This window comes from Echinops telfairi, unplaced genomic scaffold (assembly GCF_000313985.2).
Source record: "Echinops telfairi isolate 266 unplaced genomic scaffold, ASM31398v2 ScPeMD7_7458;HRSCAF=8496, whole genome shotgun sequence".
NCBI lineage: Eukaryota > Metazoa > Chordata > Mammalia > Afrosoricida > Tenrecidae > Echinops > Echinops telfairi.
In genome coordinates, this window is record NW_022111358.1 from 7,931,880 (window position 1) to 7,952,270 (window position 20,391).

General features: G+C 43.8%; 1 protein-coding gene across 1 annotated transcript in view; it reads right to left on the bottom strand.

The window, feature by feature from the left end:
* The window catches only part of MYO1D (myosin ID), a 233,769-nt gene that overhangs the window by 194,104 nt on the left and 19,274 nt on the right, over window positions 1-20,391 (bottom strand). Inside the window, exons 7-13 of the mRNA XM_013005749.3 lie at window positions 17,476-17,592; window positions 15,301-15,504; window positions 13,765-13,910; window positions 13,571-13,685; window positions 7,972-8,142; window positions 4,204-4,274; window positions 2,310-2,384 (exon numbers count right to left, since the gene is read on the bottom strand). Coding sequence (XP_012861203.3) covers window positions 2,310-2,384; window positions 4,204-4,274; window positions 7,972-8,142; window positions 13,571-13,685; window positions 13,765-13,910; window positions 15,301-15,504; window positions 17,476-17,592 — 899 coding nt within the window. The remainder of the gene's footprint in view (window positions 1-2,309; window positions 2,385-4,203; window positions 4,275-7,971; window positions 8,143-13,570; window positions 13,686-13,764; window positions 13,911-15,300; window positions 15,505-17,475; window positions 17,593-20,391) is intronic.

The window sequence follows — 20,391 nt, forward strand, 5'->3', positions numbered from 1 at the left end:
CCACACTTACTTAATGCACACATTCATCTTCAGCGTTTATGTGGGGAAGGTAGTCACACAATGATGGTTTTTGTTCTTTGGTGTCTGCTACCTGATCCCTTCAACACCTCGTGTTCACACAGGCTTGTGTGCTTCTTCTCTGTGGGCTTTGTTGTTTCCGAGCCAGATGGCCGCTTGTTTGCCTTCAAGCCTTTAAGACCCCAGACGCTGTATCTTAAGAATAAGGTTCATTCTGTTCTCTTGGGTACTAGGTACCTGGTACCATGGATGCGGGCTGTTGTCTTTAAGACTGTGGGGAGACCAGGTGATGTTAAAACTCCACAAAGCTCTCTTACTGAGATGAGTTTTTTTCCCAAATTTATTTGAATGTGTTCCCCTGGTTGTTGTGAAGGTTTTGTTTAGTTGTCAGAGTTCCAAAAAGTTAGATTTGCCCAGCTTTTTAATTTCGACAGTTTATTTGCTGCTTTTGTGTAAAGATAGATGGTAGTGCTCCCTACTCTTCCAATTGTTAATATCAAGACCTTACCCTTCAATGATTTTCTTTTCTGAGATGGGTTTTTTCTTCTAATAGTATTGTACTATGTTTTATGTGAAATTTTACACAGCACATTGGACTCCCACTGAACTATTTTTATGCAAATTGGGCACCCATTGAATTATTTTTACACAAATTGTTCCGTGAACACTTTGTATACAAATAGCATTTTTCATTATGAGCTCATTGTTCTAGTTTCCCTTCTCCTCCTTATCTTCTTATCTTTGCTTTTGGTAAATTCTGACCATTTGGTGTCTTACAGTTTAAGGAAGCACACTGCTCACAGGTGATACTGCTTATTATAAAAGCCAACCTATTATGTGGCCAAAAGGTGATCTACAGAATTAGGTTCAATTCTCAGTTCAAAGAGTATCTTAGGACGACAGTCTCCGGATTCCTGTGCTCTCTATTGGTAAGTCAAGTCTGGCCTTGTTTAAGAACCTGAGTTTTGTTCTCGTTTTTTCATCCATTCTGCCTGGGGCCTTGTGGCTCCTAGTAGCCAAGCACCCTCTAGCTCTTCTGGTCTCAGGCTAGAAGAAGCTGGGGTTCTTAGTCCCCTGGCCTAGTTTACGCTTCCAGCCTTTGATTGCCTTCATTATCTCTGGTCATATAAGTGGAGATTAATAGTTAGTTGTATCATAGATGGCTGCTCACAAGCTTTTAAGACCCCCAGATAAATTCAATTCCAAACTCCCTGTTTTTATTTACCTTGGTCAGGTTGTGTTAACCTCATACCCATACTCGGCCTCAGCAACTTTTTGATAACCTACTGTTCAACTGGTTGAACAGACGGAATAAATAAGAGAATGCAGTTCTCTAACCTGAAGGGGAAAAAAAATACCGTTTCTTCTCCATGGACCTTCTTTCCAAAGCATCCATAGTGCATTTGAACTTGTTACTGCTTGCCCGCTCCTGAGAGGCACAGATGGCTGTGCTAGACGACTAACCCTATGACTGGCAGTTCAAACCCACCCAGGATGCCATGGAAGAAAGGTCTGGTGATCTGCTTCACAAAGATGACAGCCAAGAAGACCCCATGGAGCAGTTCTACTCTGCACCCACTGGAAGTAATTCAATGACAGTGGATATCATTTGCCAATTATTTGTCACTGTTAATTTTTTAAAAAGTATTACATTTTTCTTGTTTTATAAGAATGATCCAAATTACTGACACAAGACACTACTGTGGTATTAGAGTGGTCTCTTCGTGGGGAGCAAAGAGTCATTATATAGAGAAGCTGAGCCTATAATATTTCTAGCTGGGCCACAGGCTGCCTGACACGGCTCCCATTGCCACTGCCTATGCCAGGGGTCCTCAAACTTTTTAAACAGGGACAGTTCACTGTCCCTCAGACCATTGGAGGGCCAGACTATAGTTTAAAAAAAAAACTGTGAACAAATTCCTATGCACACTGGACGAGTCGGCTGCTAAGCAGGACAAGCAGTGGCGGCAAAAAACCCGCAGGCCGGATAAATGTCCTTGGCGGGCTGCATGTGGCCCGCTGGCCGTAGTTTGAGGACCCCTGGTCTATGCAGTAAGGATGTAAATAACTGACTGGCAACAGTGAATAGAGACACTGAGCCAACCCAAGTGGGAAGTGGGGAAATCGGTAAGTCTGCAGACCCTCTAATCACTAGTTTAGTCATTAAGTACTCTGAGTAGAGAGAAAATTTGCAGAAACTCTAAAAGTTGCATAATCACATGCCTGTGTATTATACAATATATCTATTCCGAAGCCCTATGTAAAGATAATGAATAAAATTACAGTCTTACCTGTTATACATGAGGCGCTTAAAATCTTGAAATAAGGTGTCTTTATTTTTGTCAATAAAACCAACGACAGAATAGCTAAGAGGAAAACCAACAAAAGAGAAAAGAAAACATGCGTTATTCACTAGGCAAGAGGCATATCTGGTACTCATACTGTGTAGGTGGGCTGTGGGTTTTCAGGGGACAGAACGGAGGGTGCTGGATGTGCCCTTGAAGCTGGCAGAAGGCGGGGGCAGTGGTGTGACTCCACGGTCAATGGCCAGTTGGCAATGGGACGATTGTTTTGAGCCATAGATTTGTAAGAGTCCAGTGTTGTCATTTAAGTCAGAAACAGCTATTAAGATTTCTTCGCATGTCTTTTCAACATTTAGAGAGATGATCATTTGCTTTTTTTGGCTTAATTTCTTCATGGAATGGGTTACATGAGTAGAATTTCTAACGGGAAAAGGGGGAAAAAAGAATTTTAAACCTTAAAAACAGGATGAGGGCTGCTGAGGGGAGGGTCAGAGCAGACTAAACGCGGTCAGAATTATATTTAAGTTACTTCTTCCTAGTTTTATTGCACGGTAAATCAGAAGAAGATATGGCCTTGTAAGAATTTCAATTTTCGAATGACAGCTTTTGGTTATATAGCCACTCAACTACTTGTAGCACTTCACATACATTCGTGACTCTGGCATCTCTGGGGTCTTCACATAGCCGTCTTCTAAGCTTGGGCTGCCCTCTCTTCCCCTTTCCATCTTCCTTCTTCTTTTTTTACTTGTTTAGAACTCATCTCAGGTGTCACTCCCTCCAGCAAGGCTTCTCTGTATTTCTCACCCTGGTTAATTAGGTCTCCTTGGGGCTCTCAGAATGCCTTGTGACCTCTGGCTTAAGTCTTTCCACTGTTCGTCACCAGGACTCGCATGGCACCTGCCTGTATCCTCCACTAAAATGTGGGTCCTTAAGGGCAAGGCTGATCTTAGCCATCTTTCCCCTCCAGTCCTTAACAGAGTCCCATGATTCATTTAGCCTTCACCCACCCCCTGCTGTCTGCACCCAAGGAGGTCACATGTAGATCCTTGTAATCGGTTCCCGCTTAGCCACCGGTCAGTTTCTGTTGAGTCGCAACTCTGTTAGGGACTGGGCTTGAGCAAAGACTGTTGCCCAACAAGTGTTCAAGAAACAGAAACCGTATCATGGGGGGTGGAGGGGAGGGGCAGAAAGGGGGAACCCATCACAAGGTTGGATCTACAGCCTCCTCCCGCAAGGGGGACAAACAACAGGAATGTGGGTGAAGGGAGACAACGGACGGACGGTGTAAGATACGAAGTAACAACAATCATATATAATTGATCAAGGATTCACAAGAGTGGGAGGGTGGGGAGGGAGGGGAAAAAAGAGGAGCTGATAGGAAGGGCTCAAGTAGAAGGAAAATGTAAATGTTTTGGAAATGTTTATGGCAACATATGTACAAGTGTGCTTAATACTATTGAATGATGGATTGTTATAAGATTTGTAAGAGCCTACCAATTAAATGATTACCATATATACTCGAGTATAAGCCAACCGAATATCAACCGAGGCATCTAATTTTACCACAAAAAACTGCAGTAAAAATGTGCTGAAAAACTCGGCTTATACCCGAGTATATACGGTAAAAAAAACAACAACAAAAAACCCAAACCAGAAACCAATGAAGCATCACCATTATTTTTTAATGAAGAGATGAAAAGATATCAATGTTCACAAATGTCTGAAAAATGCACCTGGGCGGGAAAACAACTTTTACTCACTCTGGGAATACTTTCTGAAGTGTTGTTGCATGCAAACCATGTTTTATTACTCACTCTGGGGTACTTTCTGAAGTGTTGTTGCATGCAAACCACGTTTTATGTGCCAAGAAGAACATACTCACACGACGTCACCGGCATAATGTCGAATTCGGAAATCTCGGTCAAACTCCAGCATTTTGTCCGAGGCACAGAGCTAAGAAACCAAGGAGATTACTTTCAAAATGGAGGCATTAATTTTTCTGAAAATGCATTCCAACTTAAAAAATGAGATGATAAATTTTTTAAAAAGGAAAATCAAAAGCCAATAAGGTCGCAAACCTTGATATTGTTATGAATGTAATCATTGGGGTGGGGCTGGGTTTTCATATTTGACTTCTGTGGATAAAGACTGTGAGCTTTCACTTGAAATCTCTCTCCTCATGGGATGCCCCTGGGCCCTCTTTTGTCTCCTACTTGCTGGGGCCAAGATGGCCAGTCCCTAGGGGGTGGGGAAACCCAGACCCCTGCAAGAGACAACTAGACTTCTATTGTCCACGACACTTACATCTTGGCTGCTAGTCCTCACCACAGCCCAGGCCCCTTTGATTACAACAATCGCTCCTCCATGACCCACCTGGGGCAAACCATATTTGTCATTATTGAGGGCCAACTATCTTAGTCCTCACAATTAACACTTAAGAAATGCGTTATGACCTCTGACACACATGGGAAGGAAGGCTCAAGACCTTAGACCCAGAGCTCGTGGCCAGCTCTGGGAAGGACTCCTGGGGCCGAGTGCGCGGTCTGTGCTCTCGAGACGCAGAGCAGCCTGGCTGACCTGTCTTCCGCGAGTCTGTACTGCAGCCAGGTCTGCATCCACAGACCAACCTTCTGCAGCTCTCTCACGCTGAAGGGAAGCATATTCCAGAAAGGCAGCTTTTGGAGGGTTCTGGTGGCCTCCACAGCTCTCTGCAATTTTCCTGGTCTGATCCAAACCCTCGGGGCCATTTTTACAGTAGCCACTAGACTTCTCTGCCTGCCTGTGGAGGATTATTTCATATTCGACAGGTTCAAAAGCAGACATCAAGAATCTGCGAAGCACAACTTACATTTACACAAACAGCCACTTAGGTTCTAATGTGGAATAACTGATCATCCTTATGGAGGTGGTGGATTCGATACAGATAACTAAACCATAAAAGGATACTCTATTCATTCAACAAGAGAATAATTATAGTAAGTCAGAAGCAGACTTCTGGGGTTCAGATCTTGGCTCTGCCCCGTAATCACTCAGTCTCCTTTCAAAGCTACTTCCTTCTGAGAGTTGCATTAACGATGACAGACCGCTGTGGACACACTGGCTGCCACACAGCGTGGTCTCCGAGAGACTCCACTCTTCTTTCCTTCTCGCTTAGTAAGCACTGTGCAAAATCCTCTAATTTAGAAAGTCCCCCAAGGAAAGGGACACAAGAGATGGCCCACACTAATTAAATACTTAGTGATTCTATTACTATTAGTATAATAATTAGTATTAGTATTTTACGAATTGGATACTGTTGTCTAAACTGATCTAGACACAGAAGGTTTTAGAATTTTCTCCTCTCTTTTTAAAAAAAATAAGTTACAGATTTGTCATTTACTTTTTAGGTTAATCATATGTTCAGTAGTTGTTTTTACAGCTTATTGAACTGTTTGAATGCCTCTCTATGATAACTTGAATGAATAAGAAATAATTTGGCTCCCAATGAAATTAGTGTTGAAAGTCAGACCCCTCTTTGATAACACGTCAGTAACTCTAGTTAATCAGCGGCAAATGGTGGTAGCTGGCACAACGTAGAGAAGGATAGCAGCACTATTTAACAGCAAGCTTCATAGGGATTAGGACACCCTAAAGACGTATTTGCTCCTGTAAAGCCAGAAAGGCTCAGCAGCCCTCGTGAGCAGCCCTGCTCTGTCCTCTACGGTCTTGGGGTGAAAGTGACTGGGTGGGGGGCTGGCTTGGGTCTGGCATGCCTTTACGATTCCATTTCTTTCCTTCAAAAGACAGAGATGGGGGCGAGGGACCTAATCCCCAACTCCACAGATAAACCGCTGGTCAGCATTTTCTGTCACATCAGTAGCTTAAAAGTACCAGCCACGGTTGCAATCCTAAGACACATTCTAAATAGACGACTGACAAATCCAGTTCCTGGGGATAAATGACCCAGGTGAGATGAAATGGATTTGATGTCTTGTGTGGGACTCACGTTTATTTGTGTTGTCATAATTGTTTAAAAACCATGAGCACATTGCACATTTTAGTTTAAAATTCAATATTCCATAAGGATTCTTGGGCATGATTTTGACCTATTAAATTAGATTTTATGAACAATGACTGAGTATCTACCATCTGGTAGACAAAATGTGAGACCAGTCTCCCAAACCAACATGTGGTTTAAAAAAGATAGTTATCAGTGATGCCACCAGGGCATTTACTGGCACCATTTTAGAAAGTGTCACCTGTTAGTACTGTGGTAACCTCTGACTGCTCACTGCCATGTCCTCACCAGTGAGGATGGCACCTGGCACAGAAGGAAACACATGGAGGGTCTGGGGCACAGATGGGGCAGCAACTGAAGAAACACCGGTAACGGGAGAGCCCGCATGTCAAAGGTCAGGGGGTAGTAGCCCCAAGCCTGCTTGTGGCAGGGTCACTGGTCAGTCATTTGTGACCGACTCACCAGGCTGTTTCAGAAAGCAACTGGCCTAAACCAGCTCCCAGCCAGGATCTGTTTCTGGACGATTTGTGTCCTCACAAGTTCCTTGTGGCATCTCTCCATTCTGATGATCTAATTTCAGAGGGACGACGTTCGCACAGAGATGCAGTCATGCTAGAGACATGGCAGGTGCCACCGACAGACAAGGAATTACGGAGGAATAGCTATGTCTTTGCTTTACTGGAGGAGCATGGGGGCTGTTTCACCCTCAGCTTCTGGCTGCTGCTCACCAGATTATGTTTGCAGGGCAGCCTTGGGCTAAAGGAGTGTGCCCTTTCTCTAGAGCAGCAGTTCTCCACCTGTGGGTCGCGACCCCACTGGGGGACCGAACGACCCTTTCACAGGGGTCGCCAGATTCATAACAGTAGCAAAATTCAGTGATGAAGTAGCACCGAAAATAATTTTATGGTTGGGGGGTGTGTGTCACCACAACATGAGTAGCTGTATGAAAGGGTCGCGGCATAAGGCAGGTTGGGAACCACTGCTTTAGAAGATTCCATGACCACCACACATGAGAAACATACTACATGCCAGGCACACACGACCCCGTGTGCCCATAACCACCACTGCCACCAGTGATGACAAGAGGGAGATGCGTTTGTGACATTCACTTTTAGAAGGTGAGGAACAGCACGTGCAAAGGGCACCGTTCATTGCAGGAAGGTGTTTTTCTGGTATGGAAAGAGCAATGAGAACTGCTCTGTTTTCCAGAAGGTCATGCTGTCTGAAGAAGGGGGGCAGGGTCTGCACCATGTTGTGTAACCATGGAGGGTGAGCGGTAAAAAGCCAAGGACAAAAGCTACTTCACTGCCAGGGGATCCGATGCAGGAGTAAACGTTGAGCACACGAACGAGGACTCTACCTATTGGTTACAAATGACATCATGCTTTCCAAAGACTCCTGCTCATTTTCCCTGTTTCTAATGGATTGAGTAGTCTGCAGCTCCCTCTCCTGGATATGAGGATTTTATCCATCTTGCTGTCCTATGTGGGACAGAGAATTCATCCACAGTGGCAAATCATTTCACCGATGTCTATGGCCTTTCTTTTTTAGTTGAGTGGGGAATTCTTTTAAGTCAATACATAAAATTCTTTTAACGGTTAAACAACAGAAAAATCCCATGGGTGAATTGGAGGTCCTCATCCAATCCATTACCTTTCGACTAGAAAAATGGCCATGCTTGCCCAGTTTGCTGTTCAGCGCTTCAAGGAACATTTCGTCGGTGACCTTGCCGACGTTCATGCAGGCGTCATCCAGGATGGAGATGATGCCTTTGTGCTGCCGCTCCACCAGGTCCACGATGATCTGGTTGTTGAAGTAATCGATCTGGAGGGCCCAGTGAAAGAACAGAGGCCATGCGGTAAGACACAGACGCCGCTACTCCTCACAGGACAAGTTTAAGTGAAGCTACCTTGACGCCCAATATGTTAATGACATTAATGAGTCTAACATTACAAGGAGCCCATATTCTAACAGTGGCTAATTTCTGAATTTCTTTGTTGGCTTTAAGGAGCATGTGGCATGACGATTACACGCTGGGCTGTTATCCGCAAGGTCAGCAGTTCGAACTCTTCAATGGCTCCTTGGGAGAAAGATGAGGCTTTCGTCTCCTGTAGAGACTGACAGCCTGAGAACTCACAGGGCAGTCTACTCTACTCTCTACAGTCACTATGAGTCAGAGTTGGCTGGAAGGCAGTGACAGGATGCAGTGGGAGACATTTTTTGGTCGTCCTATCTAGATAAGGGTTACTGGTGTCTAACGAGACCAGGATGTTAAATACCTGCAACGCATGGGGCAGCCCCCAAAGATAGACTCATTTGGTCCCAAGTGTCATTAACACCAAATTTGCAAAGCTCTGGTCTAAATATTTACTTCTATATGGAATTTCACGGAGCCCTGATAGTACAGTGGTCACATGGTGGGCTGTGATCCGTCTGCATGGTCAGCAGTTCAAAACCACCAACTGCTCCGTGTAAGAAAGAATGGGCTTTCTATTCACACACACAGTTACAGTCTCAGAAACCCACAGGGGTCAGCACTGACTCCATGGCAGCGAGTTGTGGTTGTTTACTGTGGTATCTACTATCGTCTTCATTAGAGTTATTCCCATCTTTAGGGGAAAAAATCCTCAAACTACTCTAACGGCAGGAACTCTATGATTAATAGGTGGTATCTTAAGACTTTGGGATGAAGCATCAAGGAATTAAGACTAAGTCTTCTGCCTTAGGAACAAAGAAAGGAACTTCCCTTTAAAATTCCAGCTCTTTGACTAAAGGTAATGGTCTGTACTGGAGCGTCCAGCAGTGCTTACTTAGTCTGTAATGTTTCTAACACTTCGTACAAGCCATGGTTTTCACACGTTCTCCAAATGTCGGGTGTGCTCTAGAAGGTGTCTTAGAGATGGTGTGTGTGTGTGTGTGTGTGTGTGTGTGTGTCTTAGAGGGCAGGGCTGTGGGACCCCCATTCCTACTCTCACGGAACAGGTTTGTGCTTGAAAAAGCAAGTTCCCAACAACGAAAGTCAGTTTCTAAACCACAGCACTTTCAAAGGGATTGAGACAGAGAAGCAACCGGGACTTTATGACCCTCTTGATGGATGTTCGCACATAATCTATGAAATCAACTGGCAGAAATCATACTGAAGCAGAACCCAGCCAAGACTCAACATCTAACAACCAGAGCACAAGCAATAGAGAAACAGATGAAATGACACCTCAGGAATGTGATTAGCAAAACCCAGACTATGTGAAACTCTACAGAAGAAATGGCTCAACGGAAGTTTGCAAGGAGGAGAGGGAGAGGGGGAAATATGGGAGGTAATCTATTCTTGTGCAAGGGACCCATCAGCCAATCACAATGTAAGAAGCTTACTTGGATTCTAATACAAACAAACATCAAGTCCACAAGACAACACCCAAATCCAAACCCACTGCAAGATAATTGAGGAAGCAGGAATACACAGACCAGATATCTGATGATATTAAGAATTTATTGTGAGTTCTTTTCAGGTGTGATAATGGTATTGTGGTTATGGTTTTTGTAAAAGCCTTTCAGCTAGAGAAAGAAACTGAAATACGAGGAGTTACAAAAAGTTCATGGAAGAATTGGAATCGAAAGATAATGAAAATTTCTCAGAAACCTTTTAAAGCCCCTCTCAAATATTTATGGATAAAATACTGTGATGTCTGGGATTTACCTGAAAATGAGCCAGGGGCAGGTGGAGAGGGCAGCGCTGACAAAAGGCAGGTAAAGGATGGTGGATACACAGAGTTGACTATGTTGGGCTCTCTGCTGTTAGGCATGTTCGACACTTTCCATTATAAAACATTTGTAAAAGAATTACTATGTTCAGAAGTTAGGTTTTCAAAGAAAATGACGGTCAAGGGTAAAACCAAACAAAACAGATCCACCGCCATCAAGTTGATTCTGACTTGCAGTGACCCTGTCGCGGATTCCCAAGGCTTTGTAAATCTTCACCAAAGCAGAGGGCCTCACCATCTTCCACGGAGCAGGTAGTGGGCTTGAACTCCCACCTTGTGGCTAGGAGTTCAACAATTTCCTGGCAGTACCACCAGGGCTCCTTTTGATCCAGAATAAAAAACCCCACAAAAGCAAAACCCGAACTCACTGCCCTCAAGTTGATCCCGATGGGTAGTGCCCTATGGGAGCCTCTGTGGGCTTCCAGGGCTGCTTAGCTTTATGGGAACAGCAAGCCTCATCACAGTTAGACACTCGAATGTTGGTGGGACCTGGCATGCAGTCAAGAGTTTTTACCTCGGGATTATGTGGGCCTTCCCTCTGGGACACACAGCTCAGAATTTTTGCTTTGGAATAGCCTAATAGGATTGTTGACTTTGTTCTTTAATGAACTCTATCTGTGAAATTGGATACTCTGATTGTGAAGAAATATTTTTGAGTCATACCTCTGAATCTCATCAGAATAAAATGTTTTATGATTAAATTTGCTATAGAAATTTAAGCTTCGGTAATAACTGTGAATTACATTATGCAACAGATTCATTCTAAGAAAGCTGTGTATAAACTTAATTGAATTGAACTGAATCACATTTTAAATGTGCTATGAGAGTTCATTATTTAAATCAAAACAGTAGGTAATTCTATTATAAAGTAAATGACAACCCTTTGGTTTATTTGCAAATAGGTAACATTTATACTAAAACACTTGAACTAACTTTTATGATGTTCTAATGTTTTACACATGATGGGATGCCAAGATGTCGTTTGAAGGAGACGTCCTTATTCCAGCATCATTAGATGTGTACCAGGGCATTAGCTCCCTGTTTTGAGTGAGAGAAGACAGAAAGTAGGAGAGGCAGGAGGGCAATATAAGCAATTCACTTAGATGGCTGTTAGGTGCTGTTGAGTTGGTTCCACCACGGCGACTGGACTGAATAAAATGTTGCCCGGTCTGAGCATCTTCGTGATCGCGGGTCGTGTTTAGTGCCTTCCACATGAGAAGTCTCATCTTCCAGCACTGCAGCAGGTAAGATTCTCTTGTGACCCATAGGCTTGTCACTGGCAAATCCAGAAGCACATCACCAGACCTTTCTTTCTAGTTTCTCTTAGTCTGGAAGCTCTACTGACAGCTGTCCACTATAGGTGACCCTGCTGGTACTGGAAATACCAGTGGCACAGCTGCCACCACCATGGCAACATGCAAGTCATAGTATGATAAACAACGGTGGTTAATTTGACGGTTATGCCTGTCAAACAGCTTTTTACTTCTGAGCAATACCTTACATTGGACATCAAAAGAATGAACACTGACTTCGATTATTTGTATAGCCTGTACTAGGAGCCCTGGTGGCGCTTTCAGTTAAGCGTTGCACTGCCAACAACAAAGTCGGCAGTTCACACCCACTCACCTGTCCAAGGGAGAAAAATGAGGGAGGCTGTCTGCTCCCATACACATGGGAAACCCTACACAGGGTCATTAAGAGGTGGAATGGGCTCGATGGCAATGGGTTTTGTTTCGTTTTTGTTTTGGAAAGAGCACAGACATAGTTTCATAAATGTGGACACAGACATTTTTGTATTTTTTCAAATTTATTCTCAAAACTGCTTAAAAGTGCAAATTTAATGGAAAACCTACTTGTTCCCAGTTCTACCATGAGCAGATGGTCGAATCAGAGGCAACCACAATAATGGTCATTGGGTGCTGTTTGTCAGCTCTGCTCTTGGGTGTCTGTACCTAGACTAGTCTTCTTTCCGGGTGACAGTCCACCAGGCAGTTCGACTCTGATATGTACGAAAGCTCATCAAGCGTTACGGGAAGAGAGGAAGCAGCTGAAGTGTGTGTGCAAAAATGGAAAATCCATGGAGCTGAAAGTTAAGAGGTGTGTTCAGGGCCTGGGTTTTGGAGAATAGGTACAATACACACTGAATACAACAAAATGCTGTTCCAGTTAAGTGGAAGAAGGGAGAAAAGAAGGACAAAGAAGAAAGTACGTTTGGAAGCAAAGTTGAGCCAACTTATGGCACAAATTGCTGCTCTAAACAGTGCACAGATGGTGCTGAGCTGCATACCCACACGGCATCAGCACAAAGCGGTAATACTGATACTGGGTTTAACTGCTTCAGACTCAGCATTTGTTAGCTACCAACATGGGAATAGAAAGAGAACTTAACTGAGATGAAGTCCCACCCAAAACCCAAACCAAAACATACACCAAGCACCAAAATGTACTACTGGCAAGTTGATTCTGACCGAGAGTGACCCTGGAGGGCAGAACAGACCTGCCCCTGGGTTTCCAAGGCTGCAGATCATGAAAGAAGCAGCCTGTAGCAACTGGTGGGCGGGCTTCAATTGCCAACTTTTTCGTTAGTAGCTGCATGCTCAACCATCATGCACCAAGGCACCTAAATCCCACCAATCAACCCTGAGAAGGAACTACGTTTATACACAAGGGTAAGTCAAAAGCTATTGCTGTGATGGGTCAGATATGCATGGGTTGATTCCAAACAAAACACGGGTAAGCAAATCCTTGTGACCAGCGGATGGCGACAGACAAGTTCTCTCAGTAATAGACTGGTTTTAGTCTTCTTAGGTTGCCTTAAAAAAAAAAGTACCATCAAAACAGTTACTTTGAAGTGGATCCGAGGGGCCAGTTCATGGCACAGAGGTCAGCTCAGAGAGTAATGGCAACTGTCTTACCCCGAGAGGCCTCATAACAGATCTCTGCAAAGGCTCCGTGGATACAGGATGACCGTGGGGACTTAGTATGAAGCTTTAAGAAAATGGAAACCTGCATTGGCTTAAAAAAGGCCGGGGACAGTGGCACTGAGCTGTTTTTTCTGTCAGGACAATGCACCTGCTCCTTCACTGAGGGCAGCGAGGGCTTTGTGGAGAAATGTAACATCCCGTCCTGAAACACTAAGCTTCTGATGCTTCACACACCCAAGAAGTTTAAGAAACACCTAAGATTTCTTTTCGAGTCATGTCTTTACTAAAATTAAAATTTCCCCCTAAATTAAAAGGCGGGGGGCAGGAGGGGAGGGAGAGGAAATGTGCTGATGGAGCCCCATGAAGGGCCACCCACCTAGAAATCTGCATAGTAAAATTCGGTGATACATCCTTTCTCTGTGCTAATCGGTGGCAGCACAGACGCTTTTCTATGTAGAAAATGCACTTGGACGTCAGTGCACATTCATTGAGTCTATTTTCCCGGGGACAGGCTGTGCTTTATCTAGAACAGGGGAGACCATGCGGGCGTTTTCGGTGAGACCCACTCACGTGCTTCCACGGGATCCCTTCCCGCTCATATTCCTCCTGCTCCTGCTTCAGGACCAGCTGAATGAACAGCTGCTGCAGTTTCTCGTTGCAGTAATTGATGCAGAATTGCTCAAAGCTGGAGCAAAAGGAGGAGATTGACTTTAAGCAACTCAAAAAAGTAAACAACCGGGTTTTAAGGAGTCGATGCTATTTACCTGTTGTTGTCAAAGATCTCAAAGCCGTAGATATCCAAGACACCAATCACCGTGTTTTTCCCATGGATGGTGGTGTCATAGTTCTTGACCTCGATGATGTCGTTGATGCGAGTGACAATCCAACAAAAAAGCCGCTCGTAGATTGCCTGCGAGGAGAGGACCAGTGTAAATCCTTGTCCGTGCAGGGGTGAGTCCTCTGTCTGGATGAGGTTGAAATTCCGGTCTACCTCCCCTTTCTTGTGTAGCACAACCATTATTATCCGACACTGAACATTCAGAAGTAGAGATTAGCCATCAGAAAAATGGCATGATACATGCAAAACCAAAGTGTGAATGGTTTGGATTTTTAAAAGTGTACCATTGGTCATTATACGTAGTATATTCCTCAAGCAGTTTTCCCTACCAAGATATGGAAATGATTTGCTTAAACTCTTACATGGGTCCCTTCATTGCTTCCCTGTTAATGCCATCAACGAGAGTTAATGTATGTACTCTATAAAGCTCTTTGGATTCTAAAAATTAAGAAAAACAACAACAACCTGATTCATAATGCTAAGTAAAGATCTGAGGAGAAAGGCCACAGAGAATTGACAATACACTTCCTGTGCTCAAGGGTATACTCTACTTGCCAAGGAAGACAAAGATACCACACACTAGCACACATTCACATCTGGACACTCCCAGCTGACGATGCTACTGCCCCAACATCTTTACATTTTCCCTCCTGTTATAATCCAGGAAGAATCTTTCCTCCCCTAAAACCTAGCCCCTCACCATGCGTATCTCTACATCCTTTCCCTTCCAGTGGTCCAGGGACTTACCTCCTCCAACTTCCCTCTTCATCTTCATTGCTTCTGGAAGAATAAGCATGCTCTACATTGCTGCTGCTTTAGAAAACTCTTCCTTAGTATTCTCTCCAATTACTCTCCTCTTCACTCACACATATGTTTATACCCACGGCCTCCAGTCTTCACTCCACTCCAATCTTGGCTCACATCCTGCTACTCCATTGCAAGAAATCATTAAGTACCCTAAGTACTTCTCTAGAGACACGTTCGTGACCTTGTCTTACTTCTCTACTCTGCAGCATTCTACATAGTTTACCTCTCTCTCTTTGCCATTTTTTCCTCTCTGGGATGTAGGATGCCACGTTTTCTCAAGTTTCCTCTTATTTCACTGGCTGTTTCTTGGTAACTTTGGGTAGAATCTTTTCCTATAGCTGACCTCTGAAAGATGGTCTAACATCCTCTCTCTAAGAAATCTCACTGAGAATGAAAGAACACTAGCACAGCACAGTGACCAGATGTATCCAGACCTGGATCCCTCTGTGTTTCAGAGTCACACATCTGACCACCTCCTGACCACAGCCTTGGGCACCTCACGGGCATCTCAAACACATGGGATGGCCAAACACATTATGAGCAGTTCCAAAAGTCTTACACTACCTTCCAAGGAGCCTCTGAAGACAGCCTCATGGACTCACGCTGACCCCACAGCGAATCACCCCCAGGCCCGCAGGACGGCCTCAGCCTTTACCTTGGCAAAGGCGTCTCTGCCGTAGCTGGCTTCTTGCTCCGTGTGCTGCTTGTCGATGACGTCACGCCCTGTGGCCACAGTCCGGAAGAGAAGGGCTTTCTCCACCGTGTCGGACTTCGCAGACAGCAGTTCTGCCAGGACAGACACGACCTTGCTGTTTTCAATAAAGGGCGTGTCGCCATCTACTATAAACTTTAAGTTCCCCTGCATCAAAAGTGGGAGAAACAAGACAAGCCATTTGTAATGGAGTCTGAAGCACACCGTTAAGGATATATTTGGTATTTAAAACTGCAATTCAAGTGATCTGTCTTACCTACTTTTTGAAACACAGTTCCTATCGCTACACATAAAAACCTGATACTTCATTTGCCCTCAATCTGGTGCTGAATGTGAGCAGCATGTTTTCAAGGACCATTACTCTACGTCTGACAGCGTTAGTCCTGTCTCCTCTCCATCCCACCCCCTGCCCTGCTTCTACTCTTCCTCAGCAAATTCTACTTGATCTTCTCACAGGTTTCCTGTTCCCCATGGATTCGACAATCACTAAGTCAAACTAAAAGCAGAATGAAAGCCCTGTGTGGATCCTGAAAGGGAGTCTGGCGCTGTGTCTATAAACTAATCCAACGAGACAAGACAGTTTGTAACAGTAATGTCTTCCTACTTGGGAACATTTGCTAATGGTATCATTTGTACTGTTACATTTATTTTTCCTACAGGCCCTCTGGCTTTTGAGGAGCCCTGGTGGCACAGTGGTGATGTACTGGGCTGCTAACTTAAGGTGACCAGATGTCCCGCTTTTGGTGGGACAGTCCTGATTTTTAACAATTTTCCCCCCGCGTCCTGCGGCGTTTTAAAACAGTCCCGATTTTTGGAAAGAACGCACGACAAGCTAGGGTATATGGTTTTCGGCTGCCATGTGGCTATTTCACCAGGATAGGGGTTTTATCAATGGTGTCCCGCTTTTGTCCCGCTTTACCAATGTTAAAATCTGGTCACCTCATGCTAACTGCAAGGTCAGTAGTTTGAAACTGCAGCTGCTCTGCCAGAGAAAGACGGGGCTGTGCACTCCCATAAAGAGTGACAGTCTTGGGAGCTCAGGAGGGCAGTCCTACCCTGTCCTGTAGGGTCGCTATGAGTCAGCATCAACCTGATGGCAACGAGTTTTGTGCTTTTCTATCTGATTCATTTAGAGTTGAATCTGGTTACATTCTTTAAAGTGAAAGGTTAATTTTATTGAATTTGTATTGCTATGCATTTATTTTAAGGCTCCATGGAACCCTGGTGGTGTCGTGGTTATGAGTTGGGCTGTGATCTGTGTGGTCGGCAGTTCAAAACCACCAGCATCTCCAAGGAAGAAAGACTGGGCTTTCTATTCCCGTAAACAGTCCTAGTCTCAGAAACCCACAGGGGTTCCTGATGGGTCAGCACTGACTCAGCGGCAGCGATGTTTGTTTGTTTTTTGAAATAAATCAAGGAGCCCAGGTGGTGCCATGGTTAAGTGCTTGGCTGCTCACTGAGAGGCTGTCGGTTTGAGCTCCCCCAGGGCTCCGCAGGAAAGACCCAGCGATCTGCAAGCATAAAGGACAGCTCAGAAAGCACTCTGCAGCAGTTCTCCTCTGGCAGATCCGCTGCTTAGGAAAGAAGTCTGGCACGTGGCTCTTGCTTTCTTTTAAGTCATTAATAATCCAGAGGATGAACCATAAGTCTGCCCGCCTGCTGCTGAGGCTGCAATGAGGCAGCTGTGTCTCTGAGCCAGCCAGGCCACCCCTAGTCCAGGCCTCACTGCCCCGCCGCTCCATGGGAGGGCCCCAGTTCCAGGTCTAATAGCGGGATGACTCTATGCGCCAGATGCCATTAGACATGCGTTCCGTTAGAAAGAGTTCAGTTTCTACCTGTGGCAGTCACATCCTTCCTGTAGTAGTCTGTCTTTGAAATGAGTCAGTTAAAAAGTAGACGACATCGGTAAGACAAATCAACTGAAGTTTAGAAAAATCCCTCATGACATTACAAAACGATGACGAGAACTATAGGCATTCTTCAAAACGTGAGACATCTTTTTCTAAATATGTTACTCTTAAAATTTACAAAGGGAGGGAGAAAAGTCAAATCATCTGAGAGAGCATGAATTCTGTTTCCACATGGAGGCAATATATTCTGAGGGGCGTCCCTACTCACCAGGTGCAGAATAGTAGCCAAAATTTTATACACTGTTTGAATCTCCTCAGGTTTGAAGCCAATCACTTTCATGGCCTCAGCGACCACCTTGAACTCCGCGGCATCACTGATAGAAGACTGAGGATGAAACGGAAAGTGCAAGTCACAGAGGTTTCCCGTGAGGAGTAAAACCCGACAATTACCAACTGAAATTCAAGTTTAGCCAAGGTCTTGATGCCTGCACAATAAACCAGGTTGGTGAGTATCCAGAGGGGCAATAAAATAAAATATTTCAGCGTTAGAGACGACCACCCAGCACACAGTGTTGGCCTGCTGGGGACGGCCCCAGACTCTGCAGTGTTCAGCAGCAGTCTCTAGTGCTCGGGGAACAAACTAGCGAACTCCTCTCCTGAACAGACCTATGGCTTGTTAACAAGACAGTTAACCTTGTTGGGCCTCAATTTCATCATAAAATGGGAACAATAGGTTTTTTAATAGGGTTGTTGTGAGAAGTGAAATTTTATAAAAAGGAGTGCCCTAGACCCTAGCACATAAAAGCACCCCAAAGTATCAGATATTGCTATATTTAGTCTATTATTACTATTATTATAAACTGCAAGGGTGCTCAGATTACAAAGAAATTGGACAGCAAAGCCAAATCTCTTATTGTGGAGAAATGTTGGTTGCTACCAGTCATTCTGTACCTCCATTTTCCCGTACTACCCGAACCTTGATTTGTTCACATGCACATGCCCAAGTACAGGTGTCATCCGGTTTGGAGTCTCCAGCTTCGGGGGGTGAATTTTGATTGGTCTAAATTTTAGACTCAAAATGAATATTGGTGATCTTAGTACTCTCACCCAGTGCTTGGTTTAGACATGAGCAAGTGATAGCATTGTAGCTAATAGGAGCCCACGTCTTCTAAAGGGGCTTGTAGGGCAGTTTCCCTAACTCTTTAAGGGCCATAGTCAAGGACATTCCCTCTGCCTGAGCTTCCTGCCACCATATTGGGACCAGGAGGAAAACCAGTCTAAGAGAACAAGCCCATCACTGAGAATGGCCAAGTTGTTAAGGCACAGACACTGAAGCAAGCAAGCAAACAACACCCGGATCCCTAACAAGACCCTGAAATAACCAAGGCTGGAACGGCCCCGTCTCAGAGCTTCTGGTCATGTGAAATGATTCAGCTCCTTATCTTTTTGGAGAATTTCCACAGGGTCTTCTCTTCTTTGCAACAAAGAGCATCATCATTATCCATGACTCCTCCATTCTAAGACTAGTTGGGCATACCACAGTATACACAGTGTAATACTTCATAGGCATTAAAATGATTCTAGTAATTTGTATTAGTCTAGATGGCAGGATATTAATGAATATAATGTAATATAACAAAATGTTTGTTGAATTTAGTTGATTGAATCAAAATGCTTGTGGGAGAATTCCATTATCTTTATCTTTTTATTTCATTTTTTCCAAGAACTTTTTGAAGTTCTCTTATAAATATATACATACATGCATACATACACACAGTGCTATCAATAATTACCTGTGGTTAGTAAAATTGTAAGACTTAGGGTAATTTTTTTGTTGTTGCTTTTTTGTCTCATCTTTCATTTAGGTTTTGACTATGATCATATATTACTTGTGTTGTTGATGTTGCTTTCAAAGAGAAATCAAATGGGGAAAATGTGCCAAAATAATAACAACATAAAAAAATACATGATTCACATATAATCTGCTCCCCGGGGGATGGACAACAGAAAAGTGGGTGAAGGGAGACGTCGGACAGTGTTAAAATATGACAAAATAATAATTTATAAATTATCAAGGGTTCATGAAGGAAGGGCAAGTGGGGAGGGAGGGGTAAAAGTGAGGAGCTGATGCCAGGGGCTTAGGTGGAGAGCACATGTTTTGAGAATGCTGAGGGCAATGAATGTACAAATGTGATTTACACAATTGATGTATGTATGGATTGTGATAAGAGTTGTATGATCCCCTAATAAAATGACTAAAAAAAAAAAAGAAAAGGAAAAATACATAAATAAATGATCCAAAAGACAAAGTAGGAATAGAAAGCAAATGATGCAAAAGGAATCTACAATAAATTTAGCTTAGGGAAAAATAATGCCAAATGCTAATTTAATATTTATTTTTCATGGGGTGGTGCATAACCTGGTCAAAAGTACTTTGGTCAATAAGATGGTGTTAGGAAAAGAAATATTCCCAGTCACTGGTCTTTTCAAGTATCAGTTTTACAATCCTTTACACTCTGCCAGCCTCCTTCTCAGAAAGCTAGAATGTTGCCCTCCACGGCTTTGTTTGTTTTCAATTAATGCTCAGTCCGACATGTCTGCTCTCAAAGTAAATCTTGGTGCAATCTAAATGTGAAAGCATATAAAATTAATCACACATTTCTATCTCTATGTATAGAAATAAAAAGACAGTTATCTCATTAACTCAGGTATAATTAGCTTAAGGTGAATAATAAAAATTAAAATAAACAGAAAACCCTGAAATAAAATTATCGCATACAGACAACTGATCTTTGACAAGGGCCCCAAAAACTATCAAATGGGAAGCAGATGCTCTCTTCAGTAAGTGGTGCTGGATAAAATGGATGTCTACCTACAGAAAAATGAAGCAAGACCCTTACCTCACTCCATGCACAAGAATAAACTCAAGGTAGATCACAGCCCTCGAGGTAAAAGCCCAAAGTGTTAGGGCCATCAACGAGGGAATTGGGACCAACCTGAGAACTTTGGCGCAGGGAATACACAGACTATCAGAAATAGGGAAGGACACAAGCACAGAGGATATACTGAAGATAAAACCTGTGTACATCCTGGTACAGATGGGAACTGGAAGCACAGGGAATCCAGGGCGGATGATCCCTTCAGGACCAGTGGTGTGAGTGGCGATACTGGGAGGGTAGAGGGA